Below are 20,496 nucleotides of genomic sequence, written 5' to 3'. Positions count from 1 at the left end.
AATAAGAGGGTGGAGGACTGGAGATGGGCAAGGATAAGAGCGGCGCCATAACAGTGGCAGAGTGCATGATCATAAGCATTTCATGCAACAGCGGCCGAATGCAGTACACGACACGCGCGCCAACCCGCTTGACAACAGTCAATTAAAAGCACATTACTACATACAGACGTGCATGACAGGGCCCCGTTCGCATTAAATTACCATCTGAGTGCCCTGAGAGCGTAGGCCAGATCGTGGGCCTTGCCTGGGCTGCTTGCAGTCCGCCGTCAGCTGAGGGCAGCTGGGGCAGAATCTCGTTCGGACCAGGCCGGGAGCCAGACGTCACGTCACAACTTTGGGCCGCAGCGCCGATATGAATGAATGATTGACTGATTGATCGATCAATCGACGCCGCCGGACCGCCCTTCTTGACGGAGCTGTGGATTAGATCCCAAGTTAGCACCAAGGCTGTAGCTAACTCGGTTAATTCAAGAGACAGAGAGAGACAGAGAGAAAGAAAGAAAGAAAGAGAGAGAGAACTGCACTGGTAGGCAGCGTCGCATCCCGGATAGGTCTCGCCGGACGGACTTGTGTTTATCTGCTGCTGGGGATTCGACAGAGGCTACCGTGCTCGAGCAGTTGTTCGCCCGAGACGACCCGGAAAGGAGGAAGACGAGACGCTGGGTTTCCCTTCCAGGACCTCGACTTCGGTCTCGAATGAGCGACCCATCTATCGCCACCCTCCCAGCTTTTGACTGAACACAAACCGCCGAAGCTAGCCACCATGTCGGCCGACGATCAACAGTTCCTGGACGTGGTAAGCGCCGACACGAGCCGATGCAGACGGCCGCGAGAGATGGGGAAACTTGAAGCAGTTGACTGACCTAGGTGTCTCGCAGCTCTCGTCTCTGCCCAACCAGATCCGCCGCTACTCGACCGACGTGGCCGACTATGTTGACAAGACGGTCGACAAAGCCGCCGACAGCGTGCGTGATAGCCTCGCGTCGGTGGCATGGCTACCAGACTACATCAGACCCTCGCCGCCGCGCCCGCCGCCCGTTGCCATCGTCCCCATGACGGCGTACGAGAAGCTGCAGGACTGGGTCTCGAGACACAAGATCCTGACTGGTGTCATGGTCCTCGGCGTCACCTACGTCACATACAAGGCCGTCCGCACGAGCAAATCCATGCGCAAATCCAGGCGGGCTAAGCGCGCAAAGAACGGAGGGAGGCTCGAGGTTGTCGTCATCGCGGGGTCGCCGACCCTGCCCCTGACCAAATCTCTGTCGTTGGACATGGAGAGGAAAGGCTTCATCGTCTACGTCGTCTGTGGATCGCTCGAGGAGGAGGTCATGGTACAGAATCTGTCGAGGCCCGACATCCGGCCGCTCGGCATCGACATCACCGACGTGAGCATCACCAAGCCCGTGCCCCTTGACCGTGACGGCGAAACTGACAGCATCACAGCCTCCGAGTGCCGGCTCGTCGATCGAGCGGTTCGCCACCTACCTCCAGACACCGCATGCCGCAGTCCCCCGGACGAGAGCAAACTACCTAACACTTACATCCATTATCCTGATCCCCTCACTCAACTATCAGACATCCCCGATCGCCACCATCCCGCCCTCGTCCTTTGCGGACCTGTTTAATACGCACCTGCTGCACCCCATCCTCACCATCCAGTCATTCCTACCGCTCCTGACGTCCAGGATAACGCCTCCGGGCGAGACACCGACAACGCCAAAAGTCCTGGTCTTCACGCCTTCCATAATCTCCTCCATAAACCCGCCCTTCCACGCACCCGAAGCCACGGTCTGCTCCGCGCTGTCTGCCTTCACCGAAGTGCTCACGGGCGAGCTGCGGCCCCTGGCCATCCCCGTGACGCACATCCACCTGGGGACGTTCGACTTTGCGGGCTTTGTCCCCACCCGCCACTCCAACCTGTTGCCTGCCGCCGAGACCACGGCCTGGCCGGAATCAGCACGGCACGTGTACGGCAAGAACTACGTAGCGCAGTCCTCTTCTGCCATCTCGGCAGGCCGCATCCGTGGCCTGCGAGGCAGCTCCCTCCGCGAGCTCCACAACGCCGTGTTCGACGTGATCGATGGATCCGACCAGAGCGGCGTCGTGCGCATAGGCCTCGGCGCGGGCTTGTACGGCTTCGTGGGGCGCTGGGTACCGAGGGGCCTGGTGTCCTGGATGATGGGCATCAGGAACGTCGAAGAGCTCAGCACGTGGACCGAGGGCTCGTCCACAAGTAGCGGCAGCGACGGCGGCAGCAGCGAGAACGGAGAGGCCAGCGAGTTTATTGCCATTGGCAGGGACGCCGATGGAGGGGCTAACGTGTGGAAGGAGGATTAGAAGAATTATGGACCTCACTTATCTACAGAGCGGCCTGGCGATGATGGAGCAGGCCCTCGTATCGCATCTCTGGACGGACCAAGCTATATGTATATATGAAGGAGCTGCGACACGCCCCTATCATGGTTGGAAAGGCTCACGACTCTGGCACGCAAATAATAGAATCAAAATGTAACGTAATCAAATGGCTCGGGTATCAAATTTTCTGTCTAGGATTACAACACCTCTTGCGGTGATCGCTGCCCGCGGATGGGACCCCTTAGCGATGGGCCTGTCCAACACAAGCAGCTCTGGTGAGACGAGCAGCGGACGTGTAGACATCATCATTATCATCATCGTGATCTCTCATCCAAGCTCTCTCGGTCACTACCTCCACGAACAAGAGCCTGGGACTCCTAACGATGGCCCCCTCTCCCCCTGCCGCCGAAGCCCCTTCCCCGGGGTTTCCAACCCCCACGACCGCCTCGGCCGCCTCTGAATCCTCGTCCCTCGTCTCTGTCATCCCTCCTGAACCCGCCACCGCTGCCGCCGCCATCATCGTCCGCGAGCCCCATCTCCTCCCTCTCGCGCCGTGCGGCCTCCTCCTCGGCCTGCTTCTCGGCCTTGGGGATGGGGCGGTCAAGGTTCTTCTCCCACTTGGCGTGGGCGCCCTCCTTGCACTGCTTGCCGTCCGGGCAGAAGCCGGCCAGGTAGTAGGGGCACAGGGTGCGGCGCACGTGCTTCTTGGAGCACTCGGGGCCCAGGGGGCAGAAGCCGCGGTCGTAGTGGGGGCAGGGTGGCAGGCGGCTCTGGGGGTCGATGTGCAGGTACAGGCACTCGTCGCCGTTGGAGCAGTAGCCGTTGCGCACGAAGAAGTTGCACTCGGGCATCTTGCGCAGGTTGTACTCGTGCAGGAACTCGCACGACTCGCCCTTCTTGCACAGGGCGCGCAGCCAGTGCTTGCACACGAGGCTGTTGTACGAGGCGTTGTTGGAGTTGGCGGCGGCGGCGGCGGGCCCGCTGATGTGGCGGTCCGGGCAGTTGACGCCCTGGGGGCACGACCCCGAGGCGGCGAAGGCCTTGCAGACGGGCCGGTTGGGCGCCAGGCCATGGCCGTACGTCTTGCGCAGGAAGGGGCTGAAGGTGAAGCTGTAGGCCGGCGCCGTGTGTGAGAGAATCTGTTGCGCCAGGGCGCCGGGCGTCGCCGGCGTGGTCGTCGTCGTTGCCACCGCCATGATGTGTGCCCGGTGCCGAGAGAAAGAGAGAGAGATTGCGTGTATGGGCGCGCGTGCAGTCGTATGGGATTGCGAGATGTTCTTAGCTGCTCGTGTGCGTGTGTGCGTGTGTGCGTGTGTCGTCTGTAGGTATCCAAGGGGTGACGTCGCTGTCGTGACCGGAAGGCAGGTTGAGCTTGGTGGTTGGCTGGTGGTGTTTGAAGATGGGAAATTCCTGGGGAGACACAGCTCCAGTGGGGCACCATGACCCAAGTTCAGGTACAGTACCTAACTAACGTTACCCACCACCACCTCACTAAAAATGTTGTACCCAACCTAGGCACCTATAGGTAGGCTAATGGCTGCCCATGGATGGTTTGGAACTCGAGAGCAATTCGGAGAAAGGCATTCGATTCGGGATGCAACTAGGCATCTGCTTGATGCAATTACAAAACCGCTATCGCTACCAGCACCGTGGCGATTGATCCAGCGCATGGAATGCCATTCCGCATGGATTCGCGGTGAGGCACAGCGCGTGCTCGCGGATATTGAATCACGACCTCGGGAGGGAGTCAGGTTATGCATCGTCGCACGAGCCGGACCAGGTCTTGTGGCCGTTCTGTTCTGGTCCGCGGATGTGTTTGGGAAGCCACTTGACCGATTATAGTATGTCTCGCTGTGGACCCAAATCTTGTTTTACTCATAGTCCCGTGTTATCCAGAGCTAATGCATGTGGTAGTGATGCGGCAGGTCCTATATACGCTGATATCCAGTTTTGAGTTCCGAAACCAAGATTTGGAGACGCTGCAGTCTGTTCCCAGGGGTCTTGTAGGGACGTCTAAAGATAGATTGCCCATGATGGTTCATGCGCTGTCATGAAGTGTCAGTTCATTCATAAATCCGTTGGCTATAGCCAAACTATTTCCAACACCTTCTCTACTTATGCATTAAGCTATTTTCGGTCTGTTGATTGGTTTACATATTTGATATGATGATGAAATCTGCAGAATATCACTCGAGATATGCCATCCAAAAAGTCTTATAGATATCCCTGTGGCCGGGAAAGCTATGTCAATCGGGATATTTATTTTTCTGCACAAGACTGGACCCTGAAATCTCCCATAAAGCTATATAAACACGATAGGTAGTAGAACAAGGCACGGCTATACCACCGCTATTGACGTTGTTTCTGTTCAAGCTAGTCATCCACAGGTTTCAAGCCGCTCGCTCCTCCATTGCAGCCGCAACAATGGACGTGTAGGTGATCTCATCCATTCGATTCTATATATGCAACTTATAACTCGAGTCTACTCTCTGTGGACAGCATGTGGCATTCGTATCTCTTCACCTATTGGACTGGAGTGGTGCTCCTGGGCCATATTCCCCAAGTAACACAACCTCAGCCAACGCAGTTCTCCTCGTCAGTGTCGACGAATCGAACGTATATTGATCGTGTGGCTAAAATAGACGTATAAATCGACGGTCGCCAAACCGAATAGTCGTAAAATGAAGGCAAAAAGTGCGATGTTCTATTAAAGTTTACGGAAAAGAGGGAAATTAGATAAGTAAAACGCGAAAAAGCACAGGCACAATTTTTCACGCCACAATTCTATACCACGTCTCACCAGCCCGAACTCAGTATGATGCCACGATGACTTAAACGTGCCAGTCTCTGTGTATAAATGATTGGAATTAGTCAAGTATATACTGGGCATGGATGTCTAATCCTTGTTACCTGCACCCCCGAGGTTCCGCTGGTCGCGCAGAGGTAGGCGATACTAGATTGGGCCTCCTCTGGGGACCAATTGAGCGCTGGCAGAGGACCCAGTGTCTCCCCAAAGCTGACAAGCTCGTCAATGGTTTTGAAGCCGGTGCCGGTGTTGTCATTGCCATTGGCTTGGGCGCCATCGGTGGCCACCCGCTCAGTCAGATACAATCTAATTTCGGCTTTGCTGGTAGAAGCAGCAGCGGCAGCAGCATGGCCAGACTGAAGCAATGCGGGAGAAACAATCAAGGTTCTGCAGTCACTGCGCTGGAGATGTTTCGCATTTTCCTCCGGAGAAGGAGTGCCGTATAGTAGAAGACAGGTGCCCCTGAGAGGATGGACCGCCCAGCAAACCAGATAATCCACCTTTCAACACATTGATTCAGCTTGTTGTCCAAATCGAAACCGAACCCTTCTAAAAGAAAACAATTGTTTGAGGATCTTATAGTATTTTCGGACAATATGGCAACCACTTTGCCGCCTGGTGCGGGTGCATTGGGAGACCATTGCAATTCGTGTGCAAGGCCAGCAGCCAACGCCTCGACGTTCTGCGCGATCTGTCCCGGGGTTCTCCCCTTCTGCGTGGAAGCAGAAATGAAGGTCGGCTCGTCTACCCTTGGTCCAGAGGCGCTGCCCAGCGTCCCTTGAAGCGCAAAGTCTGCCACTGTTCCCACGGTGGATAGGTCATGTTCAATGGCGGGGAGCCATGAAGGTGGAGTGAAGATCATGATGAGCAGTTTAGTACTATGACTTCATGAGTATAATGAATGCAGGTATACATTTCTTACACCGGCGTTTGCAGCATTGTCTTGATATATTGAAGCATCGGATCAACAAGGATACCCAGATCAGAGCGACGACCAATCTTCCGCAAGCTACTGAGCCCTGCATGCGCTCCGAGCAAACTATTAGGAGTCTTATCCGTGGGTAAGATCATCCTTTGATACTCCTGCGTCCTTCGATCCTTCAAACTTCAATGTCGTGGAATTGTGGTGCCACCACTTGTGAGCCATCGGCGTTTTGGATTATTCCTATTTGGGTGGCCCAGGCACACTTTCGCGATCTCAATCGTCAACAGCAACGTGAGCCAGGCGACTGTTTTCCTTCTAGCGTTCATCACTTGTGAAGCTACTCCAGTGTATATCCCCGCTGACATAGTATGTTTACGCCCCAGGGTATTCAGTGCTTGGGTACGTCCGCAATAGTATTCTCGCTAACAATGCTATGGGTTGAGGCTTATTCAGGATCAAAATAAGGACTTAGCTCTGATTCTACTCCATGCATGCGGCGGCCGTGAAGACCTCAGACATCGCTGTGCCGTAAAGCCTCCCTATTCCGCAACTGCGTGCCCGTCATTTGTTTTCACCATCCTTGGACAACCACGCAGGCAACATCATCATATCCAATATCACCGCCGCAGTAGTAGGCTTGGCCGGATGCTACATTTTTCTGCGGGCCTTGCTATGGTTCACACAAGATGCGAGAGAGCCACCGATGATAGAGACCGCGATTCCATTCTTGGGCCCCATAATCGTGATGCTCACGAAATGGACTACTGTCCACGAGTATTTGAGGTACGTGATTGCAAATGTACCCAAACATATGATATAGCATTCATCACCGCCGATCGCTATGATTTAGATTAAAGCTGATAATATACTCATAGAGACAAATATGGATATCCAATCCACACTCTAAGACTCCCGGGCACTCGCGTCTACGTCGTATACCCGTCATTCACAAACAATTGAGAGTACTCACCGCGGCACCATTCGCAGTAAAAGCGTTCTCAAATTTGATGGACGTTAGCAAAGAAGCCTTCGAAATCATGGGACGCGATCCGATCGAAGACCATGGATTTGTGCATCGCTTAACAACCGAAAGCAAGAATTCGCTTGCTCCGGGGCCGAACTTGGATCACCTGAATTCCGAGGTGGTGGATATCCTCAACACTTCCTTCAGCGCGATCTGTGCTACGCAAGACCCCAAGACGGTGAACCTGTTCGAGTGGGCTTCACAAGAGGCTATGATGGCCACTACCGGTGCCATCTATGGTCCTCTTAACCCGTTTAATGATACGAAAGTTCGCACAGTCTACTAGTAAGTGATACTACCAAGTATAAGATCTAAGTCAAAAGGACGTGAACTTATAGGCATAGTGATCTCCAGGCTGACTTGCTCAGACTGCTCATGGGTTTTATGAAACCAATTTTCGCCAAGAAGCCTCTCCAAGCACTCGAGATTATATCTGAAGCATTTGAAAAGTACTACGCCGAAGGCGGCCTCGAGACAAGATCGTCCGCCTTTGCTCGGGGCAGATATTCATGCCCACGAGACCATGGCGTGCCTGAAAAGGATGTGGCGAAGATGGAAGCTGGGGGTATCTTCGCCCTGATTGCTAACACCATGCCGGTGGCATTCTGGACGCTGTACCACGCCGTTGCGGATCCTGCCGTTCTTGCAGATTGCCGGCGGGAGCTTCATGGAGCAGTAAGCGAGAAAGATGGCCAGGCTTACTTGGACTTGACTTACGTCAAGAATTCCTGCCCCATCATGGTCTCGGCGATGCAAGAAGCGATGCGATTCCACAGCATTGACCTCGCAATGCGAGCTGTGGTGGAGGATCATATGCTTGACGGGAAGTACCTTCTGAAGAAGTAAGTTGCCACAATGTGCTACGCTGTCGTGTATTCCCCGCGTCTGTCTCGTATATGATGCTTGTCCTCGTACGTGGTGTTGAAGAATCCGACTAACGATAAAGCAGAGGCGCAACTGTCATGATCCCAGGTAAGATCCAGCACATGTCTCCCTCGGCGTAGGGCCCGAATGTGAACGAGTTCTACCACAAGCGATTCTTCAAAGTGCCCGGAATCAAGACGCACAACCCAGTGGCATTCCGAGTCTTCGGCGGAGGCGCTACTCTCTGCCCCGGACGCCAGCTACCGAGATCTTGGCGTTCGCCACCATGATGCTCCTGCGCTTTCATCTCAAGGCCGTCGATGGGCAGTGGTCTACTGGTGGATATACGCAGACTAATGGGGGTATTCGCCTTCCGCGTCAGGATGTCCAGGTGGAGCTCCGCCCATGAGATAACAAGAAGTGGCACGTAGTCTTCTCGGGAGCTGGAAAAGCTACGGATATCGCTGAAGAAGTCAAAGCGGGCACGGAGAGCATAGTAGTAAAATGATGACTGTTCCGACGTATCTACGTTGGGAGTCATCCGCACCACACATTGGTTGGGTCCATGGTTCTAGATTCAAGGTATAAAAGCGTTGCTACTATATTAAATCTCTAACGTACATGTCATGGTAGGATCAGAAGGAGTATATTTATAGTATCCACCAACTATTAGACCGTGTGGTGCCAACTCGATGCCTTGAAGTAGGGTCTCGTCGATGTTTTATAGTTTGATCTACCTGTCACGGCACCACAGGCAAATTGATATTCTGCTGCAAATACTGTAATATTGCAAAAATCTAAAGCCGGGGAAGAGAGGTAAGAGGAGCTCTCTCCACAGCTATGGCGTTCACTATTTACGCGTGGGGTGAACCACCCCTCACCTGTCGTACCCACCACAGCAACCACTTGCATCAGCCAGCCCATAACAAACAGACACGAAGTTGATGAATACATTCATACGGGGAAAATTTCCATCGAGAGGCCTGGTCGAGGGATGAAGAAAACAACGCATCAAGCTGATCTCTACGTGGGTCTTCCGTCACGGGGAACTTTGCTTTCAGTAATCTGTTCTGCTCGTAGCAAGCGTAGATACGAACCTCCACGCAAACCTTCGTTTCTTTTCACCCTAGCGCCTACCTAGGTATTTGCAACCAGCAACCCCAACAGGACTCCCTCTACTTGCCCCTCAAAAGCCCCATGCTGCTCCAGCTTCGACCCCAAATCTCCCCGCAATCGCGCTGTGGGACGGCGCAGACCTCCACTCACCATCTGCAGCACTGGGGTGCAGTACCACCGTAGATTTCGCCGGCAGCCCGGTTTCTGCGAGGACAATCGCGAGAGACACGCCGACGACAAGCTTAGGTAGTTATTGACGGTGGCCCATCTCCGTCCGAGCAACTTGCCATATACTCCGATGGGCAACTAATTCCAACTCCGACACCCATGGCTCTTGGCCCACGAGGACCCACGCATTGTAGCCGCGTCCTTGGGGATTGTTCGTTCATTGTCTTGGGTCGTGATTGGGCGGTTACAAACCCCCAGATACTAAATCCCCAACCCCTTGCACGCAGATCCGGAACGTACCATACTTCCCCGACCCCAGCCCCAATGGATCGCTTGACAAAGCCCGGATTCGTGGTAAAAATCCTGGTAATTGCTGCATCGGCTATCATGTAACCCTCTAACTCCCTAGGTGCCCTACATCACGTCCCCAGATAGTTCTGGCCCGAGGTTCAGCGAGTCGCTTCCAGTGCACGGGATGCCGCACCCAGGCGAGTCACAATGTGACACCTTATCATCATGGTAGTGCCCTGGTCGAGAGGCACGATGGGGACCCCTCAGTCGAGCAACGATGGCTTCACCGCAGCGCGTACGAAAAACTTTGGCACTGCTCGGCTTGTACTGTAGGTGAACAATTGGTAATAGCCCTGGTCGGTCTGCTGATGTACTCTACGCAAAGGCCTTGTGTGCGCAGCGATTGATTGCAAGTCCGTATATATCCAAAGCCAAGGGGACGCTGATGCCCTGCAATCTTGTGAGACCATTGCAGGCTCCGTTACGATATCCAAGTCTTACCGCGGCGATCTCACTCTGCCTGGCGTCAAGTCGATCCAGGGGAGTTTGACCACTGAGCCATGCCAGTCCGACTCTTCAACTGATACCTCCGATTGGCAAACGGACCCGCCCGACTTCCGCAATCTCGTATTGAACAATTGCAGTGGCCTCGCTCACTTCGTCGCCCCGGATCTCAATCAGGTGTCGCAGGATGTGGTTCTGATCGCACAGCTGAACTTGACATCGGTCACGCTGCCCAAGCTGAAATGGGTTGGCACGACGTTCAGCCTTGACGGGATGCCAGAGCTGGCGAGTGTCAGTGTACCATCTCTCTTGGGATTCGGGAGGTTCAATCTGTTCTATACGCCGAAGCTGCAGAATCTTGAAGTACCACAACACCAGGCCCAGAGTTTGGGCTCCATCTCGATTGGATACACAGGTCTTGACGACTTGGGCTCGCTCTTCCTGTGGTCTACTAGGTACGACTCCGTGGCTCTGAGTGGACTCAGTAATGCATCCCAACTGTACATCAACACGACAGGGACTTTTCGCAGTCTAGACATCACTGGAAATGGTCTCCTCGCAGTTCACGCTACTCAAAGCGGCGTCACGGTGGGCTCACTCTCCGTTGCTGGGGCACGCAGCCTCACAACTCAACCGTGGAACGTGGCATCTTTCAGTGCTGTTGGCAACACCTTCAGCAGACTGGATATTACCGCGATCCAGGGTATTGAAAACTTAGATGTTAGAGACAACGCCTACATGGAACTGCTTGGCCTGCCCCAAGGACAAAATTGGACGAACGTCGCCATCACCGGTAACCCGGTTCTCGATCCTGGGAGCGCAGTGGGCCACTTTGACATCACGACTTTCCTCGGAGCCACGGGCAGTGCTTCTGCGGCGCAGTTCCCTTCTGCGTCGAGCTTTGAGTTTGAGGGTCCGTTCCGGACAGAGTTCTTGTAAGATACCTGCGTCATAACATTGGTCAACTTGCGTGGACATTGGGGGTGGCTGACGTAAGAGCAGTGAAGCAATCGTCAATCAAACCGAGAACATACGGAAAGTAGCAGGAAACTTCAGAGTAACCTCCACGGACCGAAATTCCACTTGCGCGCCGTTGAACCAGGCTCGCACGAATGGGGTCTTCCCTGGTCAATATTCGTGCCAAGGTGTGACCCAAGGTGCTTCTTCTGCTGTCAACAATAAATGGGGTGTATTCGGGTCGTTGGTTATATGCGTGTTAGTTGGCATTTTCTTGATATAAACTTCTAGACGGAGGAGTTAGGTGGACACATAGTTACTTAGGTGACGAAGAGATACCCACTTCATTACACGGACCACGCTGCTTGGCAAGATGCATACTTCTTTCCTGCCATGCATTCAGTGATATCATTGAAGCAACGCAAAATTCACTGACTTTTTCAGTTGAGATTTGTCTTTCGTAGACTTCACGACGAGAAATTGGCTTGGAAAATACTTGCACACTCGACATAGCGGGCAGGTAGATACGGATTCAGGGGGGCTGCCTTTCTGTGCACACCTAGCATTGATTAACACAATTCGGTACCTGAGACGGAGAAAGCATGATATATCCATCATCAGCAATACGCGTATCTGGGAGTTTGCATCATGGCATAGCTCTGGCAGCTGATTGAAATTTTATCCCGGGGTTGCAATCTCATCCAGCAGTAGTCTTTCACGAACCTACAACTCTTTCCACCACAGCCTAGCTCAACAAGCATGATGAGAGCGCCATAGGCCAAGTTCTCACCCTCAGACAGCGCTTGGGTCATATGAATACTTCAATTGTGCAGTCGACACCACTTCCAAATCTTATCTTATCCAATGTCTAATGAAACTAAATAGCAAGCAGTTTATACGCTTTATAACAATAGAAGGAACTCAAACCATTGGTATCGCATTGTGGATTCCGGCGTGGTTAAAGTGCTGCCTTGGCCTTGGCCTCTGGCTTCGGACGCAAGATGCACTGCTGAGTCATGGAAGCCACCATGGTCCCTTGTTCATCCCACAAGCGCGCTTCAGAGTAACTTCTTCCGTACCCAGCGGCCATGGTCCTCCGCTCTCTTAGATGCCAGGAGTTGATATCGATATCTGGTACAAATATCCGCAAGGCAAAGTCCAATGTGCTACAGGCTGCCGAGTCATCCAGCCACATATGATTGTGCGCGAGTGGCGTAAATGCGATGGCACCATCGATCAGGAAAGAAACCGCTCCCATCCTCTCACCGCGGGATTCCAAGGGCACGCGCGTCCGTATCCAGTCGGCAGAGCTCTTCTCTGTGATCGGCAGATGATCTTGGGAAGTGGGTTCGTTCTTCAGCCCGCCAAAGACATTCTGGGCCGCGATTCCTTCGGGGCAATACTTCGAGTCGAAGAAAGTGTCCATCATACGGAAACCCTTGTGGAACTTTTCTGCTGCCGCACGAGTCACCTTGCCTTGAGAGACTGCCGACTCCTTCATCTCATCCAAGGAGACACCGCCTTCCACTCCCGAATACTTCCTGGAAGGAGGCGTCGTGTAACTGAGCATGGCGGGCTCTTCGACTTGGAAGTCGGCTATCAATTCCATGCACGCTCGCATTTTCCCGTCTGGTTGAAGCTGGCTGACTTGCACCCGCCGTGTGGCAAAGGTCTTGGTCGTCCGGGTTTCGTGAACTGTACATTTGAGTTTCTCGTTCGTCGATGCTGGACCCAAGAAATGGCCGACGAGAGAATAAAGAGAATACGCTGGTTTGACGGTTTGGTAAGCCGCATGAGTCGCTATACCTAGAGTGCAGCCCCCATATGCGATTGGGAGCGCGTTGCCCATGCGCTCAGGGGTGGTGAGGGAGACATATTGGCCAGGACCCGTCTCTTCAACGGCGAGTTGCTCTGCTAGGGTCTCAGCCATGCTATTGGGCAAAGCAACGACAATGAGAATACGCTGTGTTACGGACGTCCATGTTGATTGGCAGGGGGGTTGAGTTTATTTATGCCAGCTAATGTGGGCCCTGCCGAGGTTCGCAAGATACCCCAGATCCACTTCGGCGCTCAACGGCTCGGCCAGAACTCAGCCTTCAACGGAGAGTTCGGGTCTGTATCCGTCTTGGCTGCCTTGCCGCAGGGCAGAATCTTGTGGGAGATCCTTTAAATCACCACCTAGACCGATGGCTCCACAGAGCATCGTGACCTTTACCCCGTTAACGACTTTGCACCAGTTTTTAGTACATTCTGAGGCGGCAATACAGGGACGGGCCATCCCAAACACGTGAAAGCGAGACAGATCTTTGTCAAGCCCAACTGGACGCATGTCTTGTCGGAGATTCCACACTTGGCGCAAGTGAAGTCGTGGTGCCATCTAAAAACAAGAGGATCTGCCAATCTGGTAATTGCAGCGATATATATAGCATACACGTCAGATTACAGCAACACTACATTTGATATCGTCGACAGTTCCTGCGTTCTCCTATACAGATTTTCCCCACCGATCGAACCGACGGGTCATATGTGTGAGCCGCGCCACAGTATCATCCGCCCACTTACCAAGGTCCCTGGCCTGCAACAACACGTCCTCCAGATGACTAAACTTATCAACCTGCTCCGCATGCTGCCTTAGAAACTTGATCGGGGGGGCCAAAACGCTGAATACCACGTCGGTATGAATGTGACACTCCCAAACACGGTTTTCAACGCAGGCAGCTTTGGCAAGTGTTAGCAGAAGTTGCTTGCCAAGGCCGGCCCCGTATTTGCTCTTCAACGTTTGACACGCGCTACGTAACTCCGTAACGGGGACGAAGAGGTAGCATACTCTCGCATAAGCCATCAAGATATCATCCCAGGAATCTTTGAATCCATTCGTAGTCGATCGGCGCTGGCTGGCCAGCCGCTCGAAAAGCGACTCAGCCAAGCGTTGTAAGATTACAGGGTCTGCATGTCGCAAGCCCTCTGAGCTGCCTATCGCGCGAAGAAACTTCAGTGCGCCATCGGCTGTGTTAGTTTGGCACTCTGGGCACTTCTTCGTCTTCACATCGATGGGAAGTTGAGCCACCGATGAGTTGAAGCGGTTGTTTGTTAACTCGTGTCGACATATGTAGGAGACTTGCTTGCTTCCGCGGACAGAGCGCGTAGAGGCAGTTGAGTTCGAGCGGGAGAGCATTGTCGACACTTTCTGTCGTCGAGTCGGGTATACAACTGATTAGACCGAGAATGATTGCAAAACTGAAAAAAAAGGCTCAACTTAGCTCCTCAGGTAGTTCGAGCCGTTGTGTTTTTCAGTGGGCAGTTTCTATTTTCGGAGTGTATCCGCGAAACAGAGTGACGCTTATATACCGAGACGCTTCAATGTCTCTTACTGCTTTAAACCTGGAGAACAATGGCATGGGCCATTACACAAAGGAGCATATCAAGCAAGAGGTGAAAATAGCCGGGATTATACAATGAAAGTACCGTCATCTAAAGTGAGATTTCTCGAATGAGTCAGGGAAGTCTTTGTTCCCTATTACGGATATCAGGGGACAATTTACCCTGACATATTGATCGCCACGCGTGGATTTGATCGAGAGGTGGACCCGGGATAAGACGAATATGGATATTGTAATTCTTTGTAGAAAGGGTTATCAAGATCAAAACTTAGGATAATCAATGGCTTCAAGAGTCCCAAGCGTCTCTTAACTCTTGACTTATCGTTGACTGGGAGGCACAACAGCGTGTTCTCCCAAATCCTCACCCAACTTCTCCCCTCCCACGACAAGTGGCGCAGTGTCCATAAGAACGAACATGACTCTGGTCCACTCCGTCTCCGATGGGTTGCGCCATTGGTGCTGTGTACCTCTCTGTATGGCGACGTCCCCCCTCTTCAGGAGGTGGCGTTCACCCGAGTCCAACACCATCTCAATAGTTCCCTCTAGCACAATTCCGTAGTCCAGACTCTGTGTGCGGTGCATATCGCAGGCATAGCCAGGAGCAAAGTCGACGGCACGCAGAACAGAGCCATTGGGGTTGACAAGACCGAGCGTGCCTGAGATAGTCTTCTTGTGCTGCTCGAGGTCCTTGTCGTCGTTCATGTCCGTGATAGGCTGAGATGTTGTGTAGGGTACGGCGAATCCCATCTGGTTCTCGGCAACGGGTACCCAGTCAAAATCCTGCTGTGCGACCACAATGGCCTTGCCATCTTTGTTGTGGCCAGTGTAGAACTGGCGAAGCTGGGGGAGGTTTGAGACGGGCTTGTTGGCCATGGTGAAGGGCGTGTAAGTCAAGAGAGATGATGGGAAGTCGAGACAGATTTAGGTCGTGCTATTCACGGCTAGGATGTGATTTGAATGCGGAGAAGGCAAGAGAAGAGATATGAGAAGATGCTTGCTTTTCATCTGACTTCCTCACCGCACCAGATCTCAACAGGTCTACCCCGCGGCTTGCACTCCCACGTGAGATCCCACCTCGGGGATTGCGATGTCCGCCAGGGCTTTCCAGCAGACGAATAAGGTTCACGCCGCCCTGCAGCCTTAGCGTTCCGCGGGCCGGTTGGGTTTCATTGGCGTTTAGCTGCGCATCTACCCGCTTACGGCGGATAAGGCCCCTCATAGCGCACGAAACTCCGATGCGCCCGCTGTAAGATATCGCATCCACAGCAGTCGATTTAACCCAACACGGGTTATTGGCCCGTGGTGAGGGGCAACGACATGGTAGGTTTGCCGGCTTGGGAGGACTCCTATATAAGAACCAGCGGGTCAGTACAATTGACCACCCTCTCAGCTCGGTGAATCTAATCCCATCGTGGAGAAGACTTGCGCCCGAAACTGCTCCGTAATAAGCTCTTAGCTAGCTTACCACTGAGGCACCCGCACAAAACATGAACCTGTCTGGCCTGACAGGACAAAGCTAGGCTGAGCTGAAGAGTTTCGACCACAAATGTCTAGACGTCTGTATATCTTCCAGTCCGAATGCACCCTTCTAAGTGTATAGGTGATGCCACTCTCCGGAACCGAAGCCCACATCTGACAGCTTGCGGTACAACCCACGCATCATTTTCCGAGCGCAACGATGGCTTCATACATTGAGTTTGATTCCCAATAGTCTTAGAGACAACCTCCGGGGAGGGAATATCTTTCTCCTAGGTCGTATATAATATGGTCACATAGGAAACCTGAAGTAGTCTGGTTCAGGTATGTACAGGAACTCCACCGCGCTGTTTCAAAGAAGTGACTTGGAGAACACTGAACCTCCATCGTCCAAGCGTTTGGCCTCCTTCCTGAGGTAATCGGCCTTGAATCTGCGGTACGCAGTCTCGATCCGTTTTCTCCTCTCAGGGTCTCTCGAGATTGTCCGCGCAGCCGACCAGGTGCCGATCACGAAACCCAATTCACCACCCACAATGGTGCCCCCAAGTCCGAAGAAAATGTAGGTTGCGATATCACCAAAGCGCGTGGGCCGCAGGTAAGGGGTGACGTCTGGGACAGATTCTGTGAGCCCGTTTAGCACAAAATGTCCGTTATGTCTGCGTGCGCCAAGAGACGGTCCATCACTTACCAGTCCTTCCTCCGGCAAAGACAACCTGTGTAGGCTTCTCCGATGCTCGGAATGCCCGGAACATGTCCATGCGGACTTTGCGCAGTCGAAAGGCGGCGTACACGCCGAGGCCCAAGCCTACCAGCGTGCCAATGGTCGCAGGGAGTGACACCTTGCCGGCCGCTTTCTTGAGAACCTCTCGGTCGGACTCGTCAAGGTCATGTTGCATATGCTCCTCTGCCAGCTTGGCGAGATCTTCATGCTCTGGTGACTTGCGTAATGCGGCGAACGACATCTTGACGCCAGGGTCGTGGATCGCCTTCGAAGATGCTGTCAGTTATGGAGAGGTAAAGATGGAAATGAAAGTTGAGGGTACCCAGGAACAGCTGCAGATTCGGGAGTCTGGTAGTTGGGTTTTGTGACGTCATCACGACGACAGCACCTGGCTCCGACACGAAACTCAACTTTTCTAATCGTGATAAAGACTCCCAAACAGCACCATCACCGTGTTGCAAGCAAGACCGGGCTTGGTTGCTTAATTGCTTGGACTTTTTGTCCATACCATTCGTCATCTGTTGCACTGCCCGCAAGGTAAGACGGGTGCGGACTGGCTGCTTGAATCGCCAGCCTGGATTGAACACCAAGGCACCTACTTCATAGGAATATATGAGTAGCCGTGCTCTCACCCAATCAAACCTGTGTGAGCCCTGGGTGTTCAAGAGCATCTTGAACCCTCCATCATCTGGCCTGGTAGATATGCATTTGCGAAAGGCGGGAAGAGGTTGGTCCGTAGATCAGTCTCTCATTACTGCACCTAAACTCTAGAGCATCAGGAGTCTATGAACCACGACTTTCCCACTCCAGTTCTTGACTGTTTCCGCGAAAGCGGCTGCGCTGTGATTTCCGACTCCACCCTTCCCATGTCGCTCAGCGGATCGACTTGGGCCACGACATACTTGTCCTTGTAATGTATCGTATTCGATTGAATAATAATCTTGGAGCCCTGGGTGTGCGGACCCGATCCGCTCGCTCGGCGGCGGCGCTCTCGAAAACGCCTCCCTCCCCTGGTGCCGCGTTCCAGTTCGTATTCGTCTTCGATGGTGGAGAAGCGATGGGCCCTTTCTATCTTGATCTCTTGCGTCACAAAAATGTGACCGAGCTTTGACGTCAAGACAGGCCAGAACACTGGAACGGATGCACAAATCGTTGCAACATCTACCTCCAAAGATGCAAGAAGAATGCTTATCGGGCCGTACCACGTGGGGTCGAACGTGGGCTTTGTTGCGGCCGTATGCTCAACAATGGTTGCCATTCGCCAGATAGACAAGAAATTAACCCTGCCTTGGTCAGTAGGCTGCCCCGGCTTGTTCACTCTGGAGGCAATACTCACAGTCCTCCTAGAAACAGAAGGCCTATCAGCGAGAGCTTCGTTCTGTTCCCCGTATTTTCCCTAAAGTACAGGGGCATTGGAATTATGAGGATAGTGATGTCGAGGACCATGTTGATCGCAGCAGCGCTAGAATAGGTACCGTAAAAGATGGAGGGGATCAGCGAGCCGTACCCGTAACACGTTGCACCTATCGTCCAAGTCCAATATCCTCTGATAGGGAAGCATGGAAACCAAGCCATAAATGAGTATGCAACTCCCCAGAGCGACGTAAATACAATCGTGACGATGCATACGTGGCGAAGAAACCCCTTCGTGAAGATCCGAAGATACTGGAATAGCAGGGCCAACTTCACTAATGCAGTTGACATTGCGTAGGTGGCATTTGCAACATAGAATAACTGCCGTCTCATCAGCATCCCTGGGTAAAGAGGAGAGAAATGGAGGGGGCACGACGACACCTACCTTGAGGTATGTTTGCATCTCAGTATACTGGAGCAGTAGGAAGTGCTGACCAAAGCCATGTTGTGTTGCTATTTGCAGTGAGCTTACACATCTCACTCAGGATGGCGAGGGAAAATTTGGTCCTTACCAAGACAGATACATACTGAGCCACCAGTCCCAGATAGCTGTAGTGGTGTAATCAGTAATAAGTCTCGTACATGGGTTGGTATACCCACCAGAACAAGCACAACGAAAAGGTCATCCCAGCCTGGAGACTTCACAATTCGAAATCGTGTGTACAATCGGAAGATAACGCAGACGTACGTAAGAGCCTGGGAAAAACTGTAAGATCCTGTTCATTGCGCTCGGCCAGAGAAGCTCGCACCAAGAAGGAAGTCAGTGTTGGAATGATCGTCGAAGGCCGGTTCCAAGATGGTACGGGCTCATCAAAATTGTCGAAAGAGCCGAGAAGACTGATCAGTGTCTGCTTGCTTGCCGCCATAGTCCCTAAACTGACGCACTCTCAAGCGCAATGCAACTGTCGCTTTCTTGCCGTAAGGTACAGAATGTTGTGGCTTTCCATCTAGTTAAGTCGCACCATAATGTCGTGGTAGGCAGACAGTTGGTTATTAAGAAGTGGGAGCCGCTGTACGTCCTGATGGTAGGTGTGCCATCTAGATCTTGTAATTCTCTTAGTTAGCCGCGTCGCCGGGAAGTGGATAACTAGATCATATCAAACACAGTGAATTGCATCTTTCTTCACGGCCCAATTTTCCTCGTCGATCTCTTCTGTCCACAGAAGCTAAGACAAGACCAGCGCTGGTATTCAAGAATCAGTCAGCAGAAGGGTTGGTTTGGGAATGGGTCCTCGGCGCTAGTCAGGGGAGACCCAGCTCCCGATTCGCACCGTCTTGGTAGTAAGAGACGGCTCGTTTTGCTTCTTGGAACAGTGGTATCGCTTACATGTTCTAAATGGAAATTTCAATGGTTGGGTAGCTAACTACACTGTAGACTTGGGCAGCTTGTCGCGCTCTGCCTGCCCTTTATGCATTATTTATTAGGGTTGATGCAGCACTGATGACTATATACTACAGCAACGATTTCCGGGGAAGTGCTCAATAAAGGGGAATGGGCTGCTCAAAACATATGGAACGTTCGCGGCACGCGACCCAGCCGATGACATAGCGCAAAGCCATGACCTCCTTTCCCCATCTTCATGGCAACATGCCCCTGTTTGCCTGCCCAGGACCCTGTCGTAAAGTGTCCGATTATGCAAGTCCGGATGATTACCCCCACAAGGTCCCGAAAGACGCGAAACATGCTAAACTTTTAGCAGAACGACCGCCTACTGCCTGCCCAGCCGGTAGTTGGAGAATTCCAGCCTTATCTTTAACAATGAAAAGCTAGTGACTTATTTTTGTTGAATGCCGCCTCACGGAACGGGCTTCTTTCTGTTTCGAATCTGTAAATACAATTACTGAAGGCTACGCCATGGAATAGTTACATGCCAGTGTGGATATCACATCGTGTCACATCAATCTTACTTGGCTTATCTAGGCTTTACTTCTCTCCCAGGCGGAACGCATCTACCCGTCCAGTCCACACCGATGATAGGGCCTCTAGTGCGAAACTGTCCAAAGACCAACCCTGCCTATATCCCAGGGGTCAGTATCCACAAGTCTCCCCGCCTCGGTGGGCCTTTGACTGCTTAATTGTGATGCTATTGTAGACGATGTCACAATCTGGATTGACCGAAGGGGATATATGGTTTCATGAACAGCAAGATTATTATAGTTTCATCCGCTGCGTGTTTCCGAAACGTACTGGTTTGCAGTTCAGAGATCAAATTCCGGTTTGCGGCGAAGGAAAGTACGATCAGGATTTCAATGGTCGAAGACAAGAAGATGCTCAAAGATTGGAGACAAATAATCCCCGAAGTTGGTGTATACGCTTGCAGGGGACGTAGCTTAGCCAAGTGTTAAGCGTACAAAAATTGGGTTCATGACAGTGGCGCCACTGCAATGAATCGTTTCAAACGTCGCCATGATCGGACACCGATACTCCTAATGTAGTAACTGACCATTTCCAGACTGGGTAATGATATTCTGCTGTCAAGGGACTGCTCTTGT

The 20,496-nt window shown here is 52.6% G+C and overlaps 9 protein-coding genes across 9 annotated transcripts; 3 read left to right on the top strand and 6 right to left on the bottom strand.

Moving 5' to 3' along the window:
* Positions 1-763: 763 nt before the first annotated feature.
* JN550_012131 (uncharacterized protein) lies at positions 764-2,340 on the top strand (the record flags this gene model as incomplete). The annotated part of the gene is made up of 3 exons (XM_049310573.1): positions 764-796; positions 879-1,388; positions 1,447-2,340. 3 exons carry the CDS (start codon positions 764-766, stop codon positions 2,338-2,340), a joined length of 1,437 nt encoding a protein of 478 aa, XP_049165963.1.
* Positions 2,341-2,735: 395 nt separating this feature from the next.
* Positions 2,736-3,554, bottom strand: JN550_012130 (uncharacterized protein; the record flags this gene model as incomplete). Its single annotated transcript, XM_049310572.1, has 1 exon — positions 2,736-3,554. The coding sequence occupies one exon, from the start codon at positions 3,552-3,554 to the stop codon at positions 2,736-2,738; it is 819 nt and encodes a 272-aa protein (XP_049165962.1).
* A 1,600-nt stretch (positions 3,555-5,154) lies between these two features.
* JN550_012129 (uncharacterized protein) lies at positions 5,155-6,026 on the bottom strand (the record flags this gene model as incomplete). Its single annotated transcript, XM_049310571.1, has 3 exons — positions 5,155-5,205; positions 5,269-5,664; positions 5,772-6,026. 3 exons carry the CDS (start codon positions 6,024-6,026, stop codon positions 5,155-5,157), a joined length of 702 nt encoding a protein of 233 aa, XP_049165961.1.
* Positions 6,027-7,126: 1,100 nt separating this feature from the next.
* Positions 7,127-8,386, top strand: JN550_012128 (uncharacterized protein; the record flags this gene model as incomplete). The annotated part of the gene is made up of 4 exons (XM_049310570.1): positions 7,127-7,398; positions 7,458-7,955; positions 8,063-8,085; positions 8,175-8,386. 4 exons carry the CDS (start codon positions 7,127-7,129, stop codon positions 8,384-8,386), a joined length of 1,005 nt encoding a protein of 334 aa, XP_049165960.1.
* A 1,443-nt stretch (positions 8,387-9,829) lies between these two features.
* On the top strand, positions 9,830-10,995 carry JN550_012127 (uncharacterized protein; the record flags this gene model as incomplete). The annotated part of the gene is made up of 2 exons (XM_049310569.1): positions 9,830-9,881; positions 9,938-10,995. The coding sequence occupies 2 exons, from the start codon at positions 9,830-9,832 to the stop codon at positions 10,993-10,995; spliced, it is 1,110 nt and encodes a 369-aa protein (XP_049165959.1).
* Positions 10,996-11,971: 976 nt separating this feature from the next.
* JN550_012126 (uncharacterized protein) lies at positions 11,972-12,943 on the bottom strand (the record flags this gene model as incomplete). The annotated part of the gene is made up of 1 exon (XM_049310567.1): positions 11,972-12,943. The coding sequence occupies one exon, from the start codon at positions 12,941-12,943 to the stop codon at positions 11,972-11,974; it is 972 nt and encodes a 323-aa protein (XP_049165958.1).
* Positions 12,944-14,711: 1,768 nt separating this feature from the next.
* Positions 14,712-15,266, bottom strand: JN550_012125 (uncharacterized protein; the record flags this gene model as incomplete). The annotated part of the gene is made up of 1 exon (XM_049310566.1): positions 14,712-15,266. One exon carries the CDS (start codon positions 15,264-15,266, stop codon positions 14,712-14,714), a length of 555 nt encoding a protein of 184 aa, XP_049165957.1.
* A 955-nt stretch (positions 15,267-16,221) lies between these two features.
* Positions 16,222-16,831, bottom strand: JN550_012124 (uncharacterized protein; the record flags this gene model as incomplete). The annotated part of the gene is made up of 2 exons (XM_049310565.1): positions 16,222-16,490; positions 16,558-16,831. 2 exons carry the CDS (start codon positions 16,829-16,831, stop codon positions 16,222-16,224), a joined length of 543 nt encoding a protein of 180 aa, XP_049165956.1.
* A 534-nt stretch (positions 16,832-17,365) lies between these two features.
* Positions 17,366-18,869, bottom strand: JN550_012123 (uncharacterized protein; the record flags this gene model as incomplete). The annotated part of the gene is made up of 5 exons (XM_049310564.1): positions 17,366-17,873; positions 17,927-18,113; positions 18,220-18,456; positions 18,532-18,552; positions 18,692-18,869. 5 exons carry the CDS (start codon positions 18,867-18,869, stop codon positions 17,366-17,368), a joined length of 1,131 nt encoding a protein of 376 aa, XP_049165955.1.
* Positions 18,870-20,496: the final 1,627 nt, after the last annotated feature.

This window comes from Neoarthrinium moseri (assembly GCF_022829205.1).
Source record: "Neoarthrinium moseri strain CBS 164.80 chromosome Unknown scaffold79_Wmoseri_CBS_16480, whole genome shotgun sequence".
In the NCBI taxonomy this organism is placed as follows: Eukaryota; Fungi; Ascomycota; class Sordariomycetes; order Amphisphaeriales; family Apiosporaceae; genus Neoarthrinium; species Neoarthrinium moseri.
The sequence above is the reverse complement of the archived record's forward strand: the minus strand, read 5'-3'. Positions and strand labels throughout refer to the sequence as shown.